Below are 21,655 nucleotides of genomic sequence, written 5' to 3' on the forward strand. Positions count from 1 at the left end.
AGACAAAAAACATAACTACAAAAATACAAATTAATCTTTTCTCTTTATTTAGTACGGATAAAGAATACTCATACTCCAAGAGTACTTGTTAAAGCCGAGTGCCAAAAGTAGGGAAATTAAAGCTGAGTGCCAAAAGTAAGGAAATTAAACACTTGCAATTTGTTGTTTGGGAAAAAAATTGACCAAACAATTATTTGAAAAAAGTTTGCTAACTGATAGATTGCGATGTTTTGGGAAATGAAAAGTTGGGTAACGTAGTTTGGGAAAAGTTTTTTGACTATACGTTATGAAACGATGAGTTCACACTATTTACTTCGATTAACGTCCGCAAACGCGAGTAGTAGTGTAACTGAGGTATTGTTGAAAGAATAATTTTCAAACAACGCGTTTTCCCAAATGTTTTCAGTGAAAACTAGTTTTAACTAGGGAAGACCATTTTTCACTGAAAACGAATTTTAACTGTTTTAGCACAGTTTTAGGTAAATTCGTTAGGTACAAAATAGCCAGAACCAGCTATACTAGCGCCATCTAGAGGGTTGAACTACAACGAATGAGCGCTGTAAAGCCTTGTTCGCACTAGTAGAGTATCTAACTCGCCTTCAGTAAATAAACTACCTATGAACTAAACTACTAGTCCCTGACAAAAAAACCGTCCGCACTTTGGTCGAGTACAGTTTACAAGTCCTAGAAGGGTTTTCAATAAGCTGTCCGGTTCGTCGGACTCGTTTAGTCGATGAGCGAATGAGCAGGGTACGCGTGGTGGGAGTATGGAGGGGAAAGGGTTATTATTCGCATAAATTTTTGGTGTTCTGGCACGTTATGCTACTAAATTATCGTCACTCGACTAAATTACTAGACTAGTGCGAACAAGCCTTATAGTGCTCCTTCTTTGTTTTATTGTATCTTTGATCTGTAAGATTTTTTTTGGTGGCAACATTAATGACATTATTGATTATTTTTAATTATTTACAAAGACTGTTCGTTACTTTTTTGGTAAAAAGTTTAGTTAATATTTATTTATTATTTACTTTAACAAATTTCTAAATAAATTGAAATTGTAATTTTCATCGCTTATAGAAATATTTTTTAAGACAAAAAATAAAAATTTATCATTGCGTACACACAGAATGTTGCCATCATAGCCTTTCACATCGCTGCAAACACCGCGATGCGCAACAATGTCATTGCGCAGATCAATACAAGCAACAAGCTCTGTAAATAATTTTCTTACAAAAGCGTCAACAAAACAAAATGCTCCCAGTTTCCAATTTTACTTCATCATGGCTTGTGAGAGTGTCTAATGGCAGCCGGGTATTTCTTCTCTAGTAGCTTGGGGGGTCTCACAGTTTAATTTTATTTGTGAATAGTAAACGGTTACAGTTTTGTATCACGTCCGACGGTTCCAATTTTAATTTAACATAATCACATGAGTTTAGATTGTGTCGTTTTGACTTCATTTTTGTCGTTATTGGTAGGCGCAGGTGAGGTGATAAGCTTGTCAATAATCAAAAATAAAGATGAATGAATGAGTTGTTACCGTGATACATTATTCCCCAACGATGAACGGATATTTTTTCTTTTGGTAAATATACTAGAGATAGATGGCAGCTGTACTTTCATTATCATTGTGTTCACAGCATTATGCCCATCTGAACTTTAAATTGTATATGCTCTGGACTGGAATGCTTTTAAACTGTATGTATTTGCATAAAATTTATTCACATAATTTAATTATTTAATGCATATAAATATATATTTATTTGAGATTGTACTTACAGAAGTATCTAATCTCATTGTCCATCTTTAAAATCGTTTTGTACATCAATATAAAATGGCCAATGCTATGTAAGCAACATTTTGCTAGCATGCATGTAGGTCCTACATTCAAAAGCTGAGCCAGTTAATTAGTCTAGAAAAAACAGTTCATCCTCTATGCAGACTATTATTATTACTATGCATAAAGATAAAAAAATATAATAATATAATTAATATGTATAGATGAGACCTATTATTCAATATAATGGTATCATCATTATCAATAACTATCATACAATATCATTATGAAAACTGATATAATATTAAAAATGTTTACTCGGCATAAGACTATATCTACAATTAGTTTTCTATTGAGGGCAGTACAAGTCGAAGTTTATAGTATTATCTATTAATACAATTGACTATTTTAGTTTGACTTATCATTTGTATTGTATTCTTTGTGGAAGATAACATTATATCAATATTAACAACATCTTAAACAATACCAATTTCACTCATACAGTATTCAAAATATTATTTCATTGTTAAAATGAGACTATTTAAACATTGAGTGGCCAATGTGTTGTCTTATGTTCTATGTCACTTCAATTATAGGTAGAAAAAATTGTATAAGTAAAGAATAAAGTGACAAAATGGTCTTAGGCTCATCGATAGACTTGAAAAAAAAGGCCTTGAAAAATAAAATTGGTTTTACTTGACTGTTATATTTTAACTGATATAAAATGTAGGTACTAATTCCCCTGCATTTAAGTGAGATTTGCAATAATCTTAAATATCTGTCATCACTCAACTAGTAGAATTTTCATTCGAAAAGGCCAATAACATTACAATACTCATGTATTTTGAGTGTCTTCATTTCCTATTCAATTAAAAATACATCATGTTCTGTGACATGAAAGCTTCAAGTACAATGTATGTACTACAAAATGGCCTCCGTAGATGAGACTCGATTGAAGGGGTGACATACAATGAACTTTTGCATTGAAGATGATACACATAAGGGTCAAGTGAGCTTATACCCTGTACAAAGTAGTCATCGCTTAAATTGTAACAATCTTAAAGGGTTATTATGTGATAGTCACTCTTGTTAATAATAAACGGCAAGCTTTGCTAAGCTATGGCTATGCAGTGTTTATTTTTTTAGGAATAGTACTAAAACTACGTAATATAAAACACAGTCGCATTCCGTTCTCTGTCCCTATGTATACTTAGAACACAATCTCTCTTAGGATTGCCTTTATTTTATTTTAAGCTACAGATTAAGAAAAAGAAAATGATGAGTTATCTTAAATAATATTTGCAGTGAATTGAGAATTAAGGCAGAATTATTATTACACTGAACAACAACATTACATACGTAATATTATGTATATACCTACTATAATAATATGTTCTTGTGTACTTTAAAATATAATAATGTTTAATGTATTATAATATCAGTTAAGAGCATTGTACAGTTTAAAGTGATCCATTCATTGGTGATATTACATGAATGCCTAGGAGACTCATCATCATTTAATATAAGTTTTTCGATTTTCAACGTCACCATCATTCATGGCTTTTGGCTGCTCCATTACGTGTTTAGAAGCAGTAAAAGAAAAATATTGAAGCAAAACCTTTAATAAATTCCTCATGGTAGTGGGATGTGAATTGATAGAATAATGTTATCCTGAGCTCATTTAACGGCTTGATGTAGCATTTCATCATTCATCATTCATTATTGCTGCTCGATTTTGTTGTTCGTTCACTGCGTCTGAGGGGTGCGAGTTGTTTGCAGGGTTTGAATCAATAATGCGGTGTCCAATATGAAGGAGATGGTAGGAGGATGCTGCGTGTGCTCGGACGAGCGAGGGTGGCCAGACAACCCGCTGGTATACTGCGACGGGAATGGGTGCACCGTTGCAGTCCACCAAGGTTTGTACATTCATAATTATTTTGTCTTTAGGCTGGGCTGCACCCTCTTAGTTTAACTATAGCGTTTGCTATCAAAAGTCGCGTCAAACTCCATACAATAACACCGGTTATGGTTATAGGTACAGTTATAGTAAGATGGTGCAACTCATCCTAAAGGTGCCTTTCGTACCGAACTGCAACTGCCGACAGCATAAGCCGCTGCATAAAGTTGGCTGCAGCTGCAAGTACTGACTCTAGATATTAAGATACTACAGGTTATTCTTTTTTGCAGCATGTTATGGTATTGTGACTGTACCGACTGGACCGTGGTTCTGCCGAAAATGTGAATGCCCTGACATTAAAGGCAAAGTGGTAAGTGAATCAGGCATAATATTCAAATTGTTAATTATAACGTAACCATAAATCATTTAAACTTAAAGTGATGTGTGTCGAGAATAATTTCGAGTGTAGTAATGAAAAAGTATTTATAAAGAGGGTAGATCTAGCACCATTGCTGTTAAAAATACGGCAGCCATGTTCCGTTAGCCATTCATATCTAGGCTTCAGTTTACCCTTGATCATGGCACGTAAAACCGTCTTGAAGTATCCGAGCTACAAAAAACAGGATTACCAGGTGGAAATTTCGTTATAATTAACATTTTTAGCGTTGGTGGCCTACAGTTTTGTTTATATTATGTTTTTGGCGAATTTTTGAACTGGGTTTATTTTGTAGAAATGCGAGCTATGCCCATCGAAGTCGGGAGCTCTTAAACGGACCGACACAGGGGGCTGGGCCCACGTAGTCTGCGCCCTGTACATCCCAGAAGTGAGGTTCGGCAATGTCACCTCTATGGAACCAATCGTTCTGAGACTCATCCCCCCGGAGAGATACAACAAGGTAACAAGGGTGACACGTGAGTTGTGAGCAACGTATTACTAGCTAGGTACATATCAAAATAAATGTAATGTGTTTCTGTTTCAGACTTGTTACATCTGCCACGACCAGGGCAAGACTCATCGTTCGACAGCTGGGGCTTGCATGCAGTGCAACAAATCAGGTTAGGCAATAACTTGCAAATATTCCCAGGTTATGTTACCTTCTTTCTTCTGTTCGTCAAAAAAAAAAAGTGTTACATTACAGCTTTTCAGTTGTCTTCAGCGTCAGATTTTAAGACAATCTGTGTGCTGTAAGTTTCTTTTTTGTCATCAAACAATTTCAAACGATTTTTTTTCGAAACAGGTAATGCTTGTTGTCAAGTCTAAACCACGTCTAAACCATGGTTATCATAATACCTAGGTAGGTACTGATTGTTTGTTTATTTTTGTGTAGGGTGCAAACAACAGTTTCACGTGACCTGTGCCCAAAGCCTGGGACTGCTTTGCGAGGAAGCCGGTAACTACCTGGACAACGTAAAATACTGCGGATACTGTCAACACCACTACAGTAAACTGGTAAGTAGAAGAAAACTTTAATTTTTAAATTGTGTTTAAGATTATTAATTCAGTGTTGTTTAATAATTTTCTTTAGGTAATATAGGAAGGTGATTAAGAACTCATATCATTTCGTGTAACCTATTACCGTGTTTTCAGCTAACTATATTTTGATGAAAACAAGAACTCGGGCGCAATGAATGACTATATTGTTATTATTTATTTATTATTTGCATTAATTATTATTTTGTTCTAGGGTAAACCACCCAATTATTGGCACTTTAAGCAGCTACTTCACAAAACCGGTAAAATTTACATGTAAAAATATGTTTTATCGAAGATAAAAACATTTATATTGGTCTTTTAATCTTTGCAGAATATTATAAAGTACTTATCATTAATAAATTAAATCATTTATTCAATATAGTGTACCTTTTAAAAAAATACCTCAAAATACCAGTTGTTGGCATAGCCAAACCTTTTATTGGCAGTGATAATTACCTATTATTGGCACTGTTCTCGCAAGACTGAAAAATAGCTGCTAGGTCTTATGTAGAGGTTTTAAAGAGATTCATGATAGAAATAAACAAAATAAAATCCTTTGTTTAAAGAAAAGTAACATTTTTTTTGTATAGGAACATACCATATCAGTTCAAACGCTTATATTTAAATATGGTTTTAAACTTTCCATAACCACTTTTATCAAATCTTCTTTTCTCTTCGGAAATCCTTTTTTGCTACTGATTTTTAGTTTATCCAGTCAACAAAAAGCTGTTCTTCCTCGTCAGTTAAAACTGTGAATGGACCGGTCTTAGAGCGATGATCAGGATGTTTCAATCTGAATTATAGTAGACCGTGGCACTACTTTCAAAGCCTTTCACAGGCTTATTCCTCTAATCCCCGTCAACGGGGATTAGTGAACTTTTTATTCATTAATCCCAGCTAACGTCAATGGAGCTTATAATGGGGATTAATGAACTAAAAAGTTCATTAATCCCCATTACTTTATTTTATTTTTCTTTGTTCAGAAAACTACGTTAAAAAATAAAATACTAATGTAAGAATCATGTACCTTCTATTTATTATTGGATAACAACTCACTTATTGATTATTTTTATAATCAAATTAAATTAAATTTAAGCCTGATTACAAAGCTATTAATTTACACCATTTTTATCTTGTTACATTTTGGGCCAAATTTGTATGTAATCGTTTCCATCTTCTTTTAAATGATGAATGAGGAATAACGATTCAATATCCATAGTGCTTTTGGTTAATCAGGTAAGTGTTAATTTTTTTAAAGTATTGTAATCAGTCTTAAATTTAATTTGATAATACAAATAATAAGTGAGTTCTTATCCCATAATAAATAGATGGTACCTGATTCTTACATTAGTATTTTATTTTTAACGTTATAAACTCCATTGGCGTTAACGGGGATTAATGAACAAAAAGTTCACTAATCCCGTTGACGGGGATTGTCAACGGGGATTAGTGGAATAAGACTTTGAAAGGCTTTGAAAGTGGCTAAAAAGATAATATTTTTTATTGGCACCTTTTTAACCAATGTTTGACACCCGTGCCAATAAATGGATTTTATATAATTGGCAGTGGGCCAACATTTGGATTGGTGTATCCAAAACGTTAGAAAATATTTTAAATGCAATTTAAACTCAATTTTGAGACAAACAAGGTATAATTTTTAATAAACTCAAATTATTTTAAATACCCTTTTATTGGCATGTGTGCCAATAAAATGGATAAACAAATTTTACGCATACCAAATGTTGGCATACTACAAATAATTAAAAGTTGGCGGTTAAATTATAAAATAATGTTTTAAAAAGGCAGTTAATATATTCAATAATAAGACAAAATGATTATGTATAAGAACAACAAAATAGATTTGCATTTTTTTTAAAGATTATGATAGCTCTTACCTTAGTAAAAAACGAATATTTCGATTGTTTTTTTCGCACAGGTCCCGGTTTGTCAAACAAATGGTTGAAGCGCCGCGATGTTTGAAAAAATAATAAACGTGTGTAGCCAGTTGAGTAATAAATGATATTACTCTTCAATTTCTACTAAAAAATATAAGGTTTGGCTACAAAGAATCTTAATTTTCTTAAAAAACTGGAGCATGCCAATAAATTGGTAGAGTGCCAATGATTGGGTGGTTTACCCTATTCTAATAAAAATAAATCTAATCATATTCGTTCGCTAAGGTGACATTCACATAAGCAGACAATGAATGAATTTCCAAATTAATCATAGGCTATATAAAAAGGTCCCTATTTAAATATTTATTTCAATTATCGAAAAAAATTAAAAATGTATCTCGCTCGACGCAAAAGTTTATGCATATAAATGTTTTCGCAATTAAATAGAGTGATTATGAGAAAAGATTAACGTAAATATTTGTCAAGGAGAAAAATAAATGATAGTTTTTATTGGGACGATTTTTGATAAGGGACGCGCGCTATTGTAAAGTCTTACTATGACAGATTTACACGCAGGCGAAGCTACGGGCAAAAGCTAGTAGGTACTAACTAAATACCTACATCGTCAGTAACATGGTTTTATCATAGCTAACAGTTTCTCCTGGAATTGCATTTTAATATTTGATTAAATCTTTGTAACTCCTGCAATCACACCAAAATGAGCTTGTGCTACGGTGAGATGATAATGATGTACTTGCACTCTTATCTAAAGAGGTAAAGTGATTCGTGAGTGTATAATTATAATCCCTGACTGTAACCACAGTCCGCCGAATCGAAAACAACTGTAGCATTTTGTTTTTTTATCTGTTTTATTAAAAGAGTTGTTATTGTTGAGTATTTAAGTTGTTAATAACACTGATAATATCTGTCTGTAGAAACCGTTCCATTTAATTTCATTCAGCCCTAATAGACAAGGTTGCACTTGTAATCGATGGACCCTCACGTCTTTTGTACCTACCTACGACGTGAACTGATCACGAAATTGTATCTGTTACAATGCTACGTTTAGGCCAGGGATGACGAACCAATGGCACGCGACACAATTTTAAGCACGCTACTGATCACAAAGCTCACTATGGAATAAAATATTAGAAAAGTTTTTTTTTATATAGCAAATATATCATAAAGACATAAAGTCTTGCCACCCCTGGTCTAGGAGGTAAGATCAAACTTCGCAGTCCCAAGGCACCACAAAACGATCTAGTTTGGATAGAAATATTCGTATAATGCAAAATGTTATAACAGTGTGTGCAAAAACTGCATTTATTATGTTCATCGTAAAACAATTTGCCACTCGCGGGCCTCGGAATACAACTTGTTGCTTTGTAGTTAGGAGCCCGAACCAATAAAGTCAATTGCCGCCACAATAATTACCATTTTCACTATTTTTACTAGTGGCCGCCCGCGACTTCGTACGCGTGGTTCCCGTTTTACCCCCTTAGGGGTTGAATTTTGCAAAATCCCGTCTTAGTGAGCACCTATGTTCTAAAAGGAACCACCATGCAAAATTTGAGACTCCTAGCACTTGTAGTTAGTTCCATACCAAAATTCAAGCAGGTGAAGCCTCGGGCAAAAGCTTGTTTTTCAATAAAGAACGAGCATCGAACATTTTAGAGGAAACATTAAAATGCATCTTTGAGCTTTGTGTTAATGTGCCGTATTTATATCAATAGCTATGTTCAGTTTATAGACCACGTCGATGCGAAGCGCGACAATGCCTTCATAAGATATTTTATTACAGAGATACTGAACTACCCACTTTGTTTTACGATTATATCGTATGAGAAAAGTAGTTTTTCCCGGTGGCTTACATAACTGTTATTTGAATAATAGCAGGTTTACTTAATTTAGATACCTATGACTTACTTAGGCTAAGATTACGCTCGAGTATGAATCTACACTCAAGATTCTGGCCATAAAGTAAACATTTCAACTTAACTAGAATTTGATGCTGGATTTCAAATCGAGTTTTAAAATTAGTTTCAGAATAGTTTCGAGCCGTAAGCAATAAAATATTAGTTTATAATAAATTATAGTAGGTAGTATAGAAGGTGTTTACAACTATGTATTTGTAAACATGTTTATGACAGTTATCTCTAAAATCTCTAAAGGTATGATTTGTAAAAATAAAACTGCCATTAATATATCGATGGTGGAAATATCAATTACTGTAAGGGACAAAACACGACTTTTCAGGAGAGCCAAAAAACGATTTTTTTTTTCTTTATACCTCAATATCTTTTTATGTGATGTTACGATTTAAATAGTTTCTATGGCAAAGTTTCTTAGAATTTTCTGTTCTTTCATAATATAAACGCCAAATTTTCGAAAAATGGGTAGTTTAAAAGATAGCATGTCCCTTACATTAAAAAAACGAGCTTGACTGTACCTTACAATGTTGAAATTTCACAGTATGGAATGTCATGTATGTTGTAAGGTACATTTAAGAATAAATACGACAGTAATATTATTGTAACTTGACAATTTTAACATTGAAACCTGATGTAAGTAGAGGTTGCATTCAAGTTTTCATTAACAAAACGAAGAGAAGAGATAGAAACAAAACAACTTAGTGTTCACAAATGCAGTTGGAGGCATCAAATACACATCACCAACAAAACATTTAGTCACTGATGATGCCTACGTCTGCATTTGTGAACAAGTTGTCTTGTTTCTATCTTTTTCTGTTCATTTTTACGCAGTTAGGTTTTTTTTTTTTCAATCATCGTTCGTTCGTTTTAGGCGAATGACGTCCACTGCTGGACAAAGGTCTTCCCCCAAGGATTTCCACAACAACCGGTCCTGCGCCGCCCGCATCCAGGCACCTCCTACAACCTTCACCAGATCGTCGGTCGACCTAGTGGGGGTCTGCAGCACATTACGTCTTCCAGCTCGTGGTCGCCACTCAAGAATTTTTCTGCCCCAGCGGCCATCAGCTTTGCAAGCTACGAGCTCCACCCACTGCCACTTGATTTTAGCGATTCTGCGGACTATGTCAGTCACTTTGGTTCTCCTGCGGATCACGTCATTTTTGGTTCAATCACTACGAGCATAGCACGCTCCATCGCCTTTGACCTTGAGTCTTCTTATGAGGCCCACAGTAAGCGACCACGTCTCAGATCCATAAGTTATCAAAGACTTTTGTCTTGAGACAGTGCGATATTTCAGACATAAGAATATCGCGAAGCTTCCTGAACGTTGCCAGCCGAGTTGGATTCGACGATTGACCTCTTCCTCGAAGTTGGACCTACCTAAGGCTGGTTTTAGTGTCACGCGGACCGTCAGTGCGGATCGCTCCGCACAGCCAATCTGTATGAACTGCTAGCGAGCGATTCTTGCGGACCGCATTACTCTAAAACGCTTCCTCGAAGTTTACAGATCGGCTGTGTGGAGTGGATCCGCACTGGACGGTCCGCGTGACACTATAACCAGCCGAACTGGACTGTTTGTACTAGGTATATATAATTGTCAACAACTGCCGAGTGTAGAGTATCCAACCTTTAGAGTGCGAATCGAAGGTGGGTTATTTACTCACCGTTGATATTTATGCCGAATCCGTTCCAGTCCAGAAGCAGTTCTCCAGGTGGTGAACAGTTTCGAAGTTTTTAGTTCCCCCTGTCTGCTGCTGCAACTGGTTTCGAGTCTTAATCCTGAAGACGGAACGACATTGTGGCGTTTTGGTACAAGCCTTTCAACACTTCGATGTATCGATATAGTCAATTTGACACCGTTGGAGAAACTGTAGTAGGTACTGCCCAGGTCTCGATCGAAGCTTTCTCATAGTCCACAAACGCCAGGCAAAGTGACTGACTATACTCCTCGGTCTTCTGTATAATCTGCCGTGGCGTATGTATGTAGTGTACTAAAGCCTTTTCGGAAACCGGCTTGTTTGAGAGGCTGGAAGTCATCGAGCTTACGAGCGAGACGATTCGTAATGACTCTCGAAAACAGCTTGTAGACATGGCTCAAAAGTGAGATGAGTCTATAATTCTTCAACAAGGTTTTGTCGTCTTTTTTTAAGAGGAGTATCACCACACTTCTGTGCCATACCGTAGGCGTTTTTCCTTCGAGGATGACGGAATTGAACAGCTTCTGAAGAGCCTTCAGCCCCTCGGTCAAAAACCCAACTGCGTAAAAATGAACAGAAAAAAGATAGAGACAAGACAACTTAGTGTTCATAAGTGTAGTAGGAGTGGGAGGCATTAAATGCATATCACCACCAAAAAAAGTAATTGATATCCTATATGCATATTAACGTAAGGGCCTAATTATGATAAATCAAAAAGTTTAAAATGAAGTAAGGTTCAATGAGTTCAAAAGTTAAAACCAACAGTTTAGGGTAAGGGCTGAATTGTATTATCAAAAGGAATTTACGTCCTTTAAATCATTTATTTGCCCAAAAGTCGTATTCAGACGACTAAAAATAAGGTAAGGGACATTTTTTTAAAGATATCAACATTTCAAGTATACCAATCGATAGAGCCGAAAATTCTGAATGCGTTGGTATATATAACTCATTTTGGCCAAAATGTCCCTTACATTAATTGATACTTCCACCATCGATATGATAGTAATGCTACAATCTGCTATGTATCATGCGATAACTCATAGATGGTTAGATTTAATAATTATAATACGTTATTTCGTACTGAAATCATCTGAAAAGATCGTTCGTTTTAAATATTGTCCATTGAAAATCCCAGGCTAACGATCTCCCGTAGCTGGTAGATGTTTCTAGGTATTTCAGAGGACGGTTTATTGTTTTCCAAGTCTATTTTCTCCCTGCGCTGTTTTCAGGTCGTCTCTTTGTTTCGATAAAAACTTTGCTGCTATATTTATCAGTGTTGCAAGAAAATCAGTCCTTTAATTAAAGGCTTTGAAAATGACTGGACTCATTTTTGAGGCCTCACAACTAAAAGATTTCGACTTAAATTAGTCTTCAGTTTTATATCCCGCAGACTACAGGCTTTTAGGGTGGATTCGACCAAACAAGAGTAAATATTAATCTCAGAATAAATCGTCAGTTTTGACATATTTCCCATACTGAAACTCTCAATATGTCCGTATACCAGGAGTTATTCTAAGATAAAAGTTTGGTCGAATCGGGCCTTCGTCGGCTAATAGTTGGGTAGGGCTGAAGAGCGCACACTATAGATCGTGCCATAAAACAATTCTGCAGTTAGTACAATCAAGGGTCAAATGTTTCGTGACACCCATGGTAGAAAAAAATGTTTACAAAACTTACAATAGACTAGATGTCAAAATTTCAATTATTTGTCCGTCAGACAGATAATTAGAAAATATTAGACTCATATTTTTTATTATTATTTCATAATTAAATAATAACCGTGCTACATCGAGTTGAAATGGCGCGTTACGTCACGCTTGAGTAGATTTTTACTCAAAAGTGACGTCACGCGACATTTCAACTCAATATAATACTGTAATTATTCTATTATGAAAAAAAAAATATGTGTCCATAATTTCGATTTCATAACCCAGTCAGTCATCATCCCTATTGTGACGAAGACGTGTTGTAAACTTTTTGGCAACTTTGGGTGTCACGAACTATTTGATGCTGACTGTACTAGGGGTTCCTAAAACAATAAACGTGTATACAAAATATTTGCCAGAACTAAACAGTAGGTACAAACAGCACAGTTCTTATCCGAGATCTTTCTAATTGCTTTTTTAAATGATGTTTTTTGTGGAAGATCCGTCATGTACGCGTGTGTTTTAAATTATCGCAAATGCCGCTGTTGTTTAACCCACTGACATTCTGGTGTATCTGTTACCCGAGATTCATTTCGTAAACAACTTTTAATTACTATCCCCGCGACTAAATTTTACTTAGACTTTGCGTTTTGGTACATTAATTTTAATGAACATTGTTCCTGATTATAAATAACTTGTAAAAATCGAACTGCCTAAAGCGGGAATCGAACCCACGACTTTTCGCTTGCCGAGCGACTTCACTTCAGATGCGACTTAACGCTATGATAATAACTATTGTTGCTGATTGCTTGATAACTTTCGTTTTAAGCGTCATCTTCACTGGAACGCAATGTGAAACACTTTTAACATAAGGATGCGGTCAGTTCTACAACATATTGTGTTACATTACCTACAGCTGGCGCCGAAACTATACAAACATAATATATTATGTAGTTATATGAAATAAATACAATGCACCGCGGTATACTGCGTGGAAAAATGTTAAGGGAATGAAAGCGAAAATTCTGTACCGCTTATGTTTTACATTTTGCCCCAAAATAAAACCAATGATTCCTGATAGTTTGTACGAGTACAAATTACTGATATAGCTATGTCATTCGAAAACATTTTCAAAATTTTGCTTGTTTGAGCTCGTCACGACTAGCAATTTGTGTGGATTTTATTTGTGTGCATTTATTTTACTTTGCTGAGTTTTCGCATTTTGGTTTTGCTTTCTACTAATAATACTTTATAGTCAATTGCCAATACCCAGCAACCGATGAGTTCAAAACCACAAACCTAACCGAGAAATTGTTGGTCGGAAGAGCCTGTCATCTAAAGTTTATAACTCGCACGCCGCCATATGCGCGTGTACATAAATTACACTTTTAGGTGCAAGTTAATCGGTTTACTTGAAGCTGTTAACTTTTATTACAGTCTCTCAAATTCTAAAAAAATTCAAATGTCTGCTTTAATGTGTACTGGGATAAAAGTTATACAAAATTTTATGAAGTGTCATGCGAAATTGAAGACGATTGACTTGCACGCAAGTAGATTCACAGAAGCAGTTTGCGACTGAGTCGCGCCCACGAGCTTTATCAAATTTTATATTAAAGTATCCTGTTACCCATAGCGTTACCGCCATATGAACCCGAAGCTCGAAGTCGAGTCGATTTGTCGGTTGGTACACAGTGAGTGTTGATTGCGCAGAAAAAAGGCGGGAACGTGAAGACCATACCGCCTTACAAGCCGGTCTCACACGACAGCCAGTCGAGCGATTCCAGTGGCGAGAAAGAGGACGACGCCTCCTCCGTGCCAGGGGGCAGCGGCACTCCCACGCAGGCCACCAAATCCAAAGGGGTACGTCGGAACAGACTTCATTTGTTCAGTATCTTTCCTTTCTTTCCCTTTCCGTTCGTGTCAAGTAAAGACGTACATTTCGTGATAATGAGAACTAAAAAGGTTAACTCAATTGTGCATTTTTATTTATTGTAGCCATGTTAGGCGTCTGGTAAATTTGATTATTGATCAGACTAAATTTGTTGCGAGTGTTTTTGTACAGTACTGATTGCATATCAGCTTGAGAATGTTTGGCGTTTAAGGTGACGAACCCCGCGTACGTATAGGCTAGTAAGAAGTACTTGTTCTTTCAGCCGGGTCGCAAGTCCAGCGCTGCTGCTGGGAAGAGCAATCCCAGCACCACCAAGACTGCCACCGTCACTAGCCAATCTTTGGGTAAGTCATAATAATAATAATAGTCATAAGTAATAAACGAATCTTTTTACCTACTTACTGTCTTACCTCCAAATGAAAATCAAGCTCGCCACTGATCTTATACACCCGACAGTGGCGATACTTCTAAATTGTAGTTATTGTCTATACCTATTTATGCTGTACTTTACTCAATTCATCAACAGTTCAAGTCTCTCATGGTCCAGGTCCACAGTTGGCCATGTCTGTTCAGATCCTTTAACTTCGTGTACTTTAACTTATCTACCAGTCATATCTACTCGAGACTAGTGGTATCTGACAATACAAATTTAACATGTTACTAATGATAAGTAGCTTTAATTGTCCCTGTTATTGTTTTGTTGTTGTACTGTCTTTGGATAATTAATATAATTGTTGTTTTGTGATCACCCGCTGCAGAGGCGAGTCAGGACCCGGCGGATGCTCCCATTTTAGGCCGCAAACAGAAATCCTCGGACAAAAGTGTGTTCCGAATGTTTATTATTGTGGATGTCTTAGCATGTTTCATTTGTTTCAAACATATGCATGCAGCTCATGGTACATCATTACAATATCAAGGCATCATGCTCCGGATTAGTTTTCGATTTCACCAACTTTGACCAACTGACGTCACGTATTTGAATCTTGAATCCATCCCTGATAAGTCTTTAACATGATGGACGTGTAAATCAATATTTATTTATGCATATTTTTGTGCCTAGCGATGTCCCTTCACGGGTTGCTTCATCTATAAATTGAACTTGAATACATTTTTATTGATGCTTATTCCGAAGTTGTTCCTATCGCAGTTGCCTATATTTACAACTACCGCCACTTGAATATTATTATTTATTTGATATTCTCGAGCAAAAATGGATGAAGAAAATAAATTCTACAAACTTGTTTAAACATATTTTGCATTACGAGACCACGTGAGCATGTAACGTTCTCGCTCATCTACAAGCTTGTTATATTACTACGTCATTATTCATGATTCACGTCTATCATAAGATGCCAGAAGTGAAAATTGACTATTTTCCATAAGTGGACGAAGTGTTCAAGCAAGTTTTGAAGGCTGAGACATTTATTAATAAAAGATTAATTATTTCTAAAATGGTGAGACGCGCTCGCCACTTCATTAGAAAGGGCCCACGCCACTATGGCGTGAATAAGAATAAATTTATTACTGTATAAAAACTTATTCTTATTTATGTTCTTAATCTTATGAAAGTCACTTATTTACTTATTTATTTAAATGTAATGTAAAATGGTACACTAGCTTGAGTCTATATGCGAAGTCAGTACTTTAACTGTAAAGTACTATAGCCTGACCAGGAACATAAAAACCCTGGCATAGAGGCGCGTCAATTGCATTTGATAGTGCAACACTGAGTACAGTCGTACCTGTGTTAAATTAATAGGCTAACTTATGTATAAGGATTCAGGATTACGGGCTAATTTGATATTTTCATAAATTAACGAAAAAATATTATTATAGGTAACCTGGTTTAAATAAATTAAATGAAACCATCGATCGAGCTAGTAGGATTTATTTTATTATTCATCGATAATCAAATTCAGAACTTGAATATTCAACTGCAATGTTTGCTCATGAACGCTTCAAACTCGGTACTTCTTTCCCAATTCCATAAAATTCAACACTTAGAAAGTGACAATTTTTTTTAAAATAGGTAGTTGAAACAAACCACAGCTAATTTTCATAGTGGACTGTACTGTGCGATAAACATGTCAGTCAATTTGACAACCTTTGTCGGAAACATTATTCAATGAAAATATTGTCCGAACCCTTAGTATTTCTCTTCGACAAATACTTTAACACATTGTGAACCACTTTTCTTTCACGACTATAAAAAGATTTTAGCAATTTAATTCACAAAATCAATTTTTTTTTTTTTTTTTATGTGATAGGAGGCAAATAAAATTAATTTTTTTTTTAAGTGCGTTGCAATTGCGCACATTTAAAATAAAGTTTGTTTACACTTTGACAGCAATAGACTGACATGCAAGGTGACATGTCAATGAAGTTTTCAGTTACTGTTGCCATTAAAAGAAATTAGTACCATTACTTTTCCTCAACATGGCGAGGGTTTTTATGTTCCTGGTCGGGCTATACTTACTTTATTTCGAAAACCGCGGATAGATTAAAAATGTAGTATTTTCATCGAAGTTTTTTGTAAGATATAATTAGAAATAACTTTATTAAACACAAGAAGGAAAACGATTAAAATCTTCAAGTGGTGGTTTTTGTATTTTTAGAACCATTTTGTAATACTTGAAATAGTACTTTATTTTCTGAATCTCATTTTTAGTTAAGGTGAGGTTTATAAATAGGATTTAATTTTGCACGATATGAATAATGCTGCGTCAATGTAATAGTAAAATGTGTTGTATATTTTGTTTTGTTTATGTGTTGTCCTGGGTTTTTTTGAGGGAGAAGGGTTGGTACGCTATGTTTTTTATTACCTGGGTTTATACAGAGTTAGGTTTGGTTGGTTGGATTGGAATTGTTCAAATTTCTGATTGAGATTGAATGTAGTTTTGAGTATTTTCTATGTATTACTGATTAAAGTTCATAAATTGAATAAAATGCACTTAACCGGGATCTTCGGGAGATTTAAATTAATTAATTCGCTTATTTAGCTTAATTCTATTTAGTTACATTAAAAAGGCACCGTATAGGTACTTTTAGTAATCACCGTAGGTACTATCAAATGTCGTACATATTTTAGTTGTTATGTAAATATATAGGCAGTGAAGCACTGTAATTAAACATTCCCCTGACAAAATACATTCCTTTATATTGCTCCTTCACGTCATTTGCAAGTTGGGATTTTTATCTTTTACCAAATACGTTTTTGTGCGCTTCTTCATTTAATTATTATTAAATCATTTTTAAAACACAGAACCCTGCCTTGTAAAATTTTCCAAGGATATGCTGGATGCTGGAACACAAAGCGAGAATTCCAGAACTGAAAAGCAACTGCAGCTTTTAATTGCACCGTGTACTAAGAAAAGCGTACGAGAAAATAGTTTGTGCCTTCATTTCGCTCTGTGTCCCACTGCGTTTGTCTAGCACAAGCATCTTATGTTAAATTCATATTTAGTACAAGTTCAGTCGTTTTTACATGTAGGTACATTAGCTACTTTTTTATTAGTTCCTTATCTATACCAGCCAGTCTTCATGAAGTGTAAACAATATTATTGCGCACAGTATTTACGAGCTAAGATGTATAGATGAGCTATTGTAAACTTATTTTCATATAAATTGCACGTCTCGATTAAGTGTGGGATAAGCCGGTTTAAATTAAAGTATTAATTTATCAATACAAAGTTAGGCAGTTTGCAAGCGGGTACTAAATCAGCCGTAAACTGTTTTCCAAGCGAATATGCGTACTAATCTGTCACAGACATCGATGTTTACGTAGAAATACAAGTGACAGACCGCTCGTGGCTGTGGCTAATGTCTAGTGTGCATGCAACCTAAGGTTGATAGTTAAAGAAAGTTGCGCAAGACGACCAAACATTCATTATTAAAACAAAAACTAGGCATCAGGTGTCAGTTAACGCTGTTGCTTGCAATATGAGACTGCGTGTCGGTAAAAGTGGTTTGTATGCATGCGTTACTCTACGGTCGGTGTAGTCGAGTATGTATAAGTAGGACTCGATGGTGCAGGTGGGAAGCAGCACTCTGATAAGAAGAAGCCTTCGCCGTCCCGCCGTGGGTCCTCAGCAGGAGACGGAGGCTCCAGCAGCAAGGCTAGCACGCCGGCTCCCTCGCCGCAGCACCCGCCACCGGAGCCCCAGCCGTCCACATCCAAAGGTAAGCTAGTAGACCCATTCCATTTCAATAGGACCACCACAGTAGCTCACCAACGACATCAACAACCAAGCTAAAATAGTGCAACCTCATAAGAACAGGGAACCCCAATGTAATTATTAGCATAGGTATTTGTTTCTGATTGCACTTTGTTTGTGCCCTAAAGTATACATAGTAGCGTCGTACTATATTGTCACATCAATAAAAACATATCTATTCATAATTCGTCCATTTGCGACGACAGTGTGCATCTCCAATTAAATTATTGTACGAGATGGTTCGGGATGACGGGGCACATAGCTCGTAGAGTTCAAGTAAAAGTTCTAGAGAGGCGACCACGAGCCGGAAGACGTAGAACTGGCCTGGCCTCCCACTAGGTGGACCGACGACCTGGTGAAGGTCGTCGGAGGTGCCTGGATGCGGGCGGCGCAGGACCGGTCTTTGTGGAAAACCTTGGGGGAGGCCTTTGACCAGCAGTAGACGTCTTGCGTTTGGAACGAACGAACGAGATGTTACACTGTGGGCTTGGGTTGAGCTATGAAAGCTTTCTCAGGACATTCCTAGTTCTTTGCCTGTACCCTTCATATTTCATCACCAGAAGTCAACATCCTAATGAAGATGCATATTATTTTAGCTCTTAATAACTTGTAATAATGTCGATTCTTGTTCCAGCGGCCGGCGGTTCCACGCCCGGTCCCAAGGCGACCCCGCCGCCCGCGTCGCCGACCGCCGCTAAAGTAGCCGAGCCAGTCGGCGTCATCAACACAGCGCCGCCAGCGTCTTCCATACCGCTGCCGACTACTCCTGCTACTTCTGTTACGTAAGTATTATTATAGATCGTTTCATCTACGAAGACGCGCTGGTGGGGTGCGTCATTTTTGGTCGGAGGAAGCGCGGGGTGCGGGGAGTTTGATCCGAGCAATCCGAGCGCCATTATTGTAGTGTGCGAGTACCGATAACACTCCAAACATTAGCGGAAGATTGGTGGGGCGCGTCTTCGTGGATGAAACGATCTATAGTAGTATTGGGGGAAAATGGCAGTATCCAGGTTAGGGCCCAGAACAGCTCCAGAGAGACGCTTGTGGTAGTTGGTTGGTGTGGGCGTGTATACCGAAACCTTTTCGTTTACCTTGTCTTACTTGGTACTATGATGACGTGAGAATGGCGTGAACCACGACTACATTGGTCTCAATGAAACTTAGCAGGCCGGGGAAGCACAATAAGTCTGCTGACCACATCTGCTTATCGTGTCGACAACAAACCTACACAGTGTCAGCCGTAAAACTCCGCTACAAGAGTGGCGTTGTCGGCAGCATTCAGGAAATCCTCCTTTGTGCAGTTGATCGGGCATTCAGGGCATCTTTTAAATGATGATGGTTGACAATATGTTTACTGAAAGCAGCGACGTAGTCACAGATAATATCCAGCCCAATCATGGGACAGATAATCTATACAACTATGTCTCATGGTTTCTGGGTTCAGCTTTTTCAGCTTTTTTTAGTGTACCCGGCACACATAATATGCCTAGCACACATAATATGCCTAGCACACATAATAAGGGTTCTGGGGCTTTTTGTGTATTGAGACACACCAGCCATTCTAGTTAGTCACTCAAGGACGTGTGTAAGTACCACATGTAGAAAGAAAATATGTTTACGCTTTTTCAACAAAGATAACATTGTCTGGAACTTGTTTTTTTTTATATTAACCGCTATCTAGACAAAAAGAACTTAATTGGTCTAGGTGACCTGTATTTTTTATTACTTTCTTCATACAAAACAACTATTTCTTCCTCAGTCAAACTATAACTACATCAGTGGTGCATAGTATCCCGACGAGCAAGCCGCCGTCTTCGTACCAGGAGTCGGTGATAACCAACACAGACGCGATCGACACCAAGCAGACAAAAAAGCGCAAAGCCATATCTGCCGCTAACACGCCTACTGCTACTCCAGTTGACTACACCTCCACCGCACCGCAAGTAGTGGTAAGTTTCTTGTTTAAGTACCATATTTCCAGGTCACACTAGCTCTAGAAGGTAATACCCCAAAACAAAAAAGGATTTAATTTCCCACCTCTTCATAGCAATGTCCTTGAACGACATAATTCGACAGGGCAATATAGGGTAGCGTTACTGCTATAATACTTTTTGTTACGCTAAAGTTGCCCTCTAAATACGCATCTACGGTATCTTTTTCTTTTTTTGACGTTCATAAGTGGCAGTTTTGGTCAAAATTAAATAAACTTTTTTATTTTAACTTTAATCCGTACTAGACATGTGAACTACCAAACCCATACAATAATGAGCCATAATCTAAGTTGACATAATGTTCAAAGTTGTGTGCATGTTCTCATGATTATTATTTTGTTTTATAGCCCAACGAGGTGAATCCACCACCGAGCGTGTGGGAGGGGCCTCATCCCGGCAACAACGAGATACAACACGACCCCATGGATAAAATTATTAAGAAGGTACTTTTTATGACCTTTATCGAATTATAAAAACCTTTCATAGGTTTCACTGGAAAATATAGGCTGAGATTAGTTTCCAGATTCCAGAAGACCATAGGGGCCGTCCATAAATTACGTCATCGATTTTTTCAGATTTTAGACCCCCCCCCCCCTACAATCATCCTAGCGTCATTTCTTAATGACCCCCCCCCCCCCCCTTCTCCCAAAATTGACGTCATTACCAGTTTGACAAAATTAAAACACTTGTAGAATCACCTTTTTTTTTTTTTAATAGATAGAGTGATTCTTAAGAAAGGTTTATATGTATAATACATGTAAGTACCACGGGCGAAGCCGGGGCGGGCAGCTAGTATTATATGTAATCAGTAGCGGCGGAAGGGGGGGGGGGGGGGGGGGGGGCGGTGGGGGCGGTCCGCCCCGGGTGCCAAGCATCAGGGGGTGACACAAGTCGCGCAGATTAGTACTCCCTGGCACATCTGCATGGCAAATCTGCGGTCTATGTCATGATACGGGGGGTGGGGGGGTGCGGTTGTCTTTGAATCGGTAGGAAACCCCAAAATCCTGGGGGGGTACCAGGGGGTGCCATAGGACTTGTGACGGGGGGGGGGGGGGGGGTGATCGCCCCGGGTGCCAACCCATGCTACGCCGCCACTGTATGTAATATTATTGTTAGAGTATTTTATCTGTAGTTATTATACTGTATTTGTGTACATCTATGTTGCATTATGTATGTTTATTATGAGTTTTTTTTAGTATTGTACGCGCCTTAGCCGCCTCTCACATTTGCAGTCTCACTTACTAG

At 37.1% G+C, this 21,655-nt stretch overlaps 1 protein-coding gene across 1 annotated transcript in view; it reads left to right on the forward strand.

Annotated features, from left to right (window-relative positions):
* Positions 1 to 1,218: 1,218 nt before the first annotated feature.
* The window catches only part of LOC135087045 (proline-rich protein 36), a 53,628-nt gene continuing 33,191 nt past the window's right edge, over positions 1,219 to 21,655 (forward strand). The window contains exons 1-13 of the mRNA XM_063981893.1: positions 1,219 to 1,481; positions 3,554 to 3,690; positions 3,962 to 4,041; positions 4,403 to 4,567; positions 4,652 to 4,727; positions 5,000 to 5,121; positions 14,025 to 14,174; positions 14,468 to 14,549; positions 14,964 to 15,026; positions 18,238 to 18,384; positions 19,054 to 19,201; positions 20,179 to 20,368; positions 20,758 to 20,853. Coding sequence (XP_063837963.1) covers positions 3,582 to 3,690; positions 3,962 to 4,041; positions 4,403 to 4,567; positions 4,652 to 4,727; positions 5,000 to 5,121; positions 14,025 to 14,174; positions 14,468 to 14,549; positions 14,964 to 15,026; positions 18,238 to 18,384; positions 19,054 to 19,201; positions 20,179 to 20,368; positions 20,758 to 20,853 — 1,428 coding nt within the window. The 5' untranslated portion in view covers positions 1,219 to 1,481; positions 3,554 to 3,581. The remainder of the gene's footprint in view (positions 1,482 to 3,553; positions 3,691 to 3,961; positions 4,042 to 4,402; positions 4,568 to 4,651; positions 4,728 to 4,999; positions 5,122 to 14,024; positions 14,175 to 14,467; positions 14,550 to 14,963; positions 15,027 to 18,237; positions 18,385 to 19,053; positions 19,202 to 20,178; positions 20,369 to 20,757; positions 20,854 to 21,655) is intronic.

Source organism: Ostrinia nubilalis, chromosome Z (genome assembly GCF_963855985.1).
Source record: "Ostrinia nubilalis chromosome Z, ilOstNubi1.1, whole genome shotgun sequence".
Taxonomy (NCBI): Eukaryota; Metazoa; Arthropoda; class Insecta; order Lepidoptera; family Crambidae; genus Ostrinia; species Ostrinia nubilalis.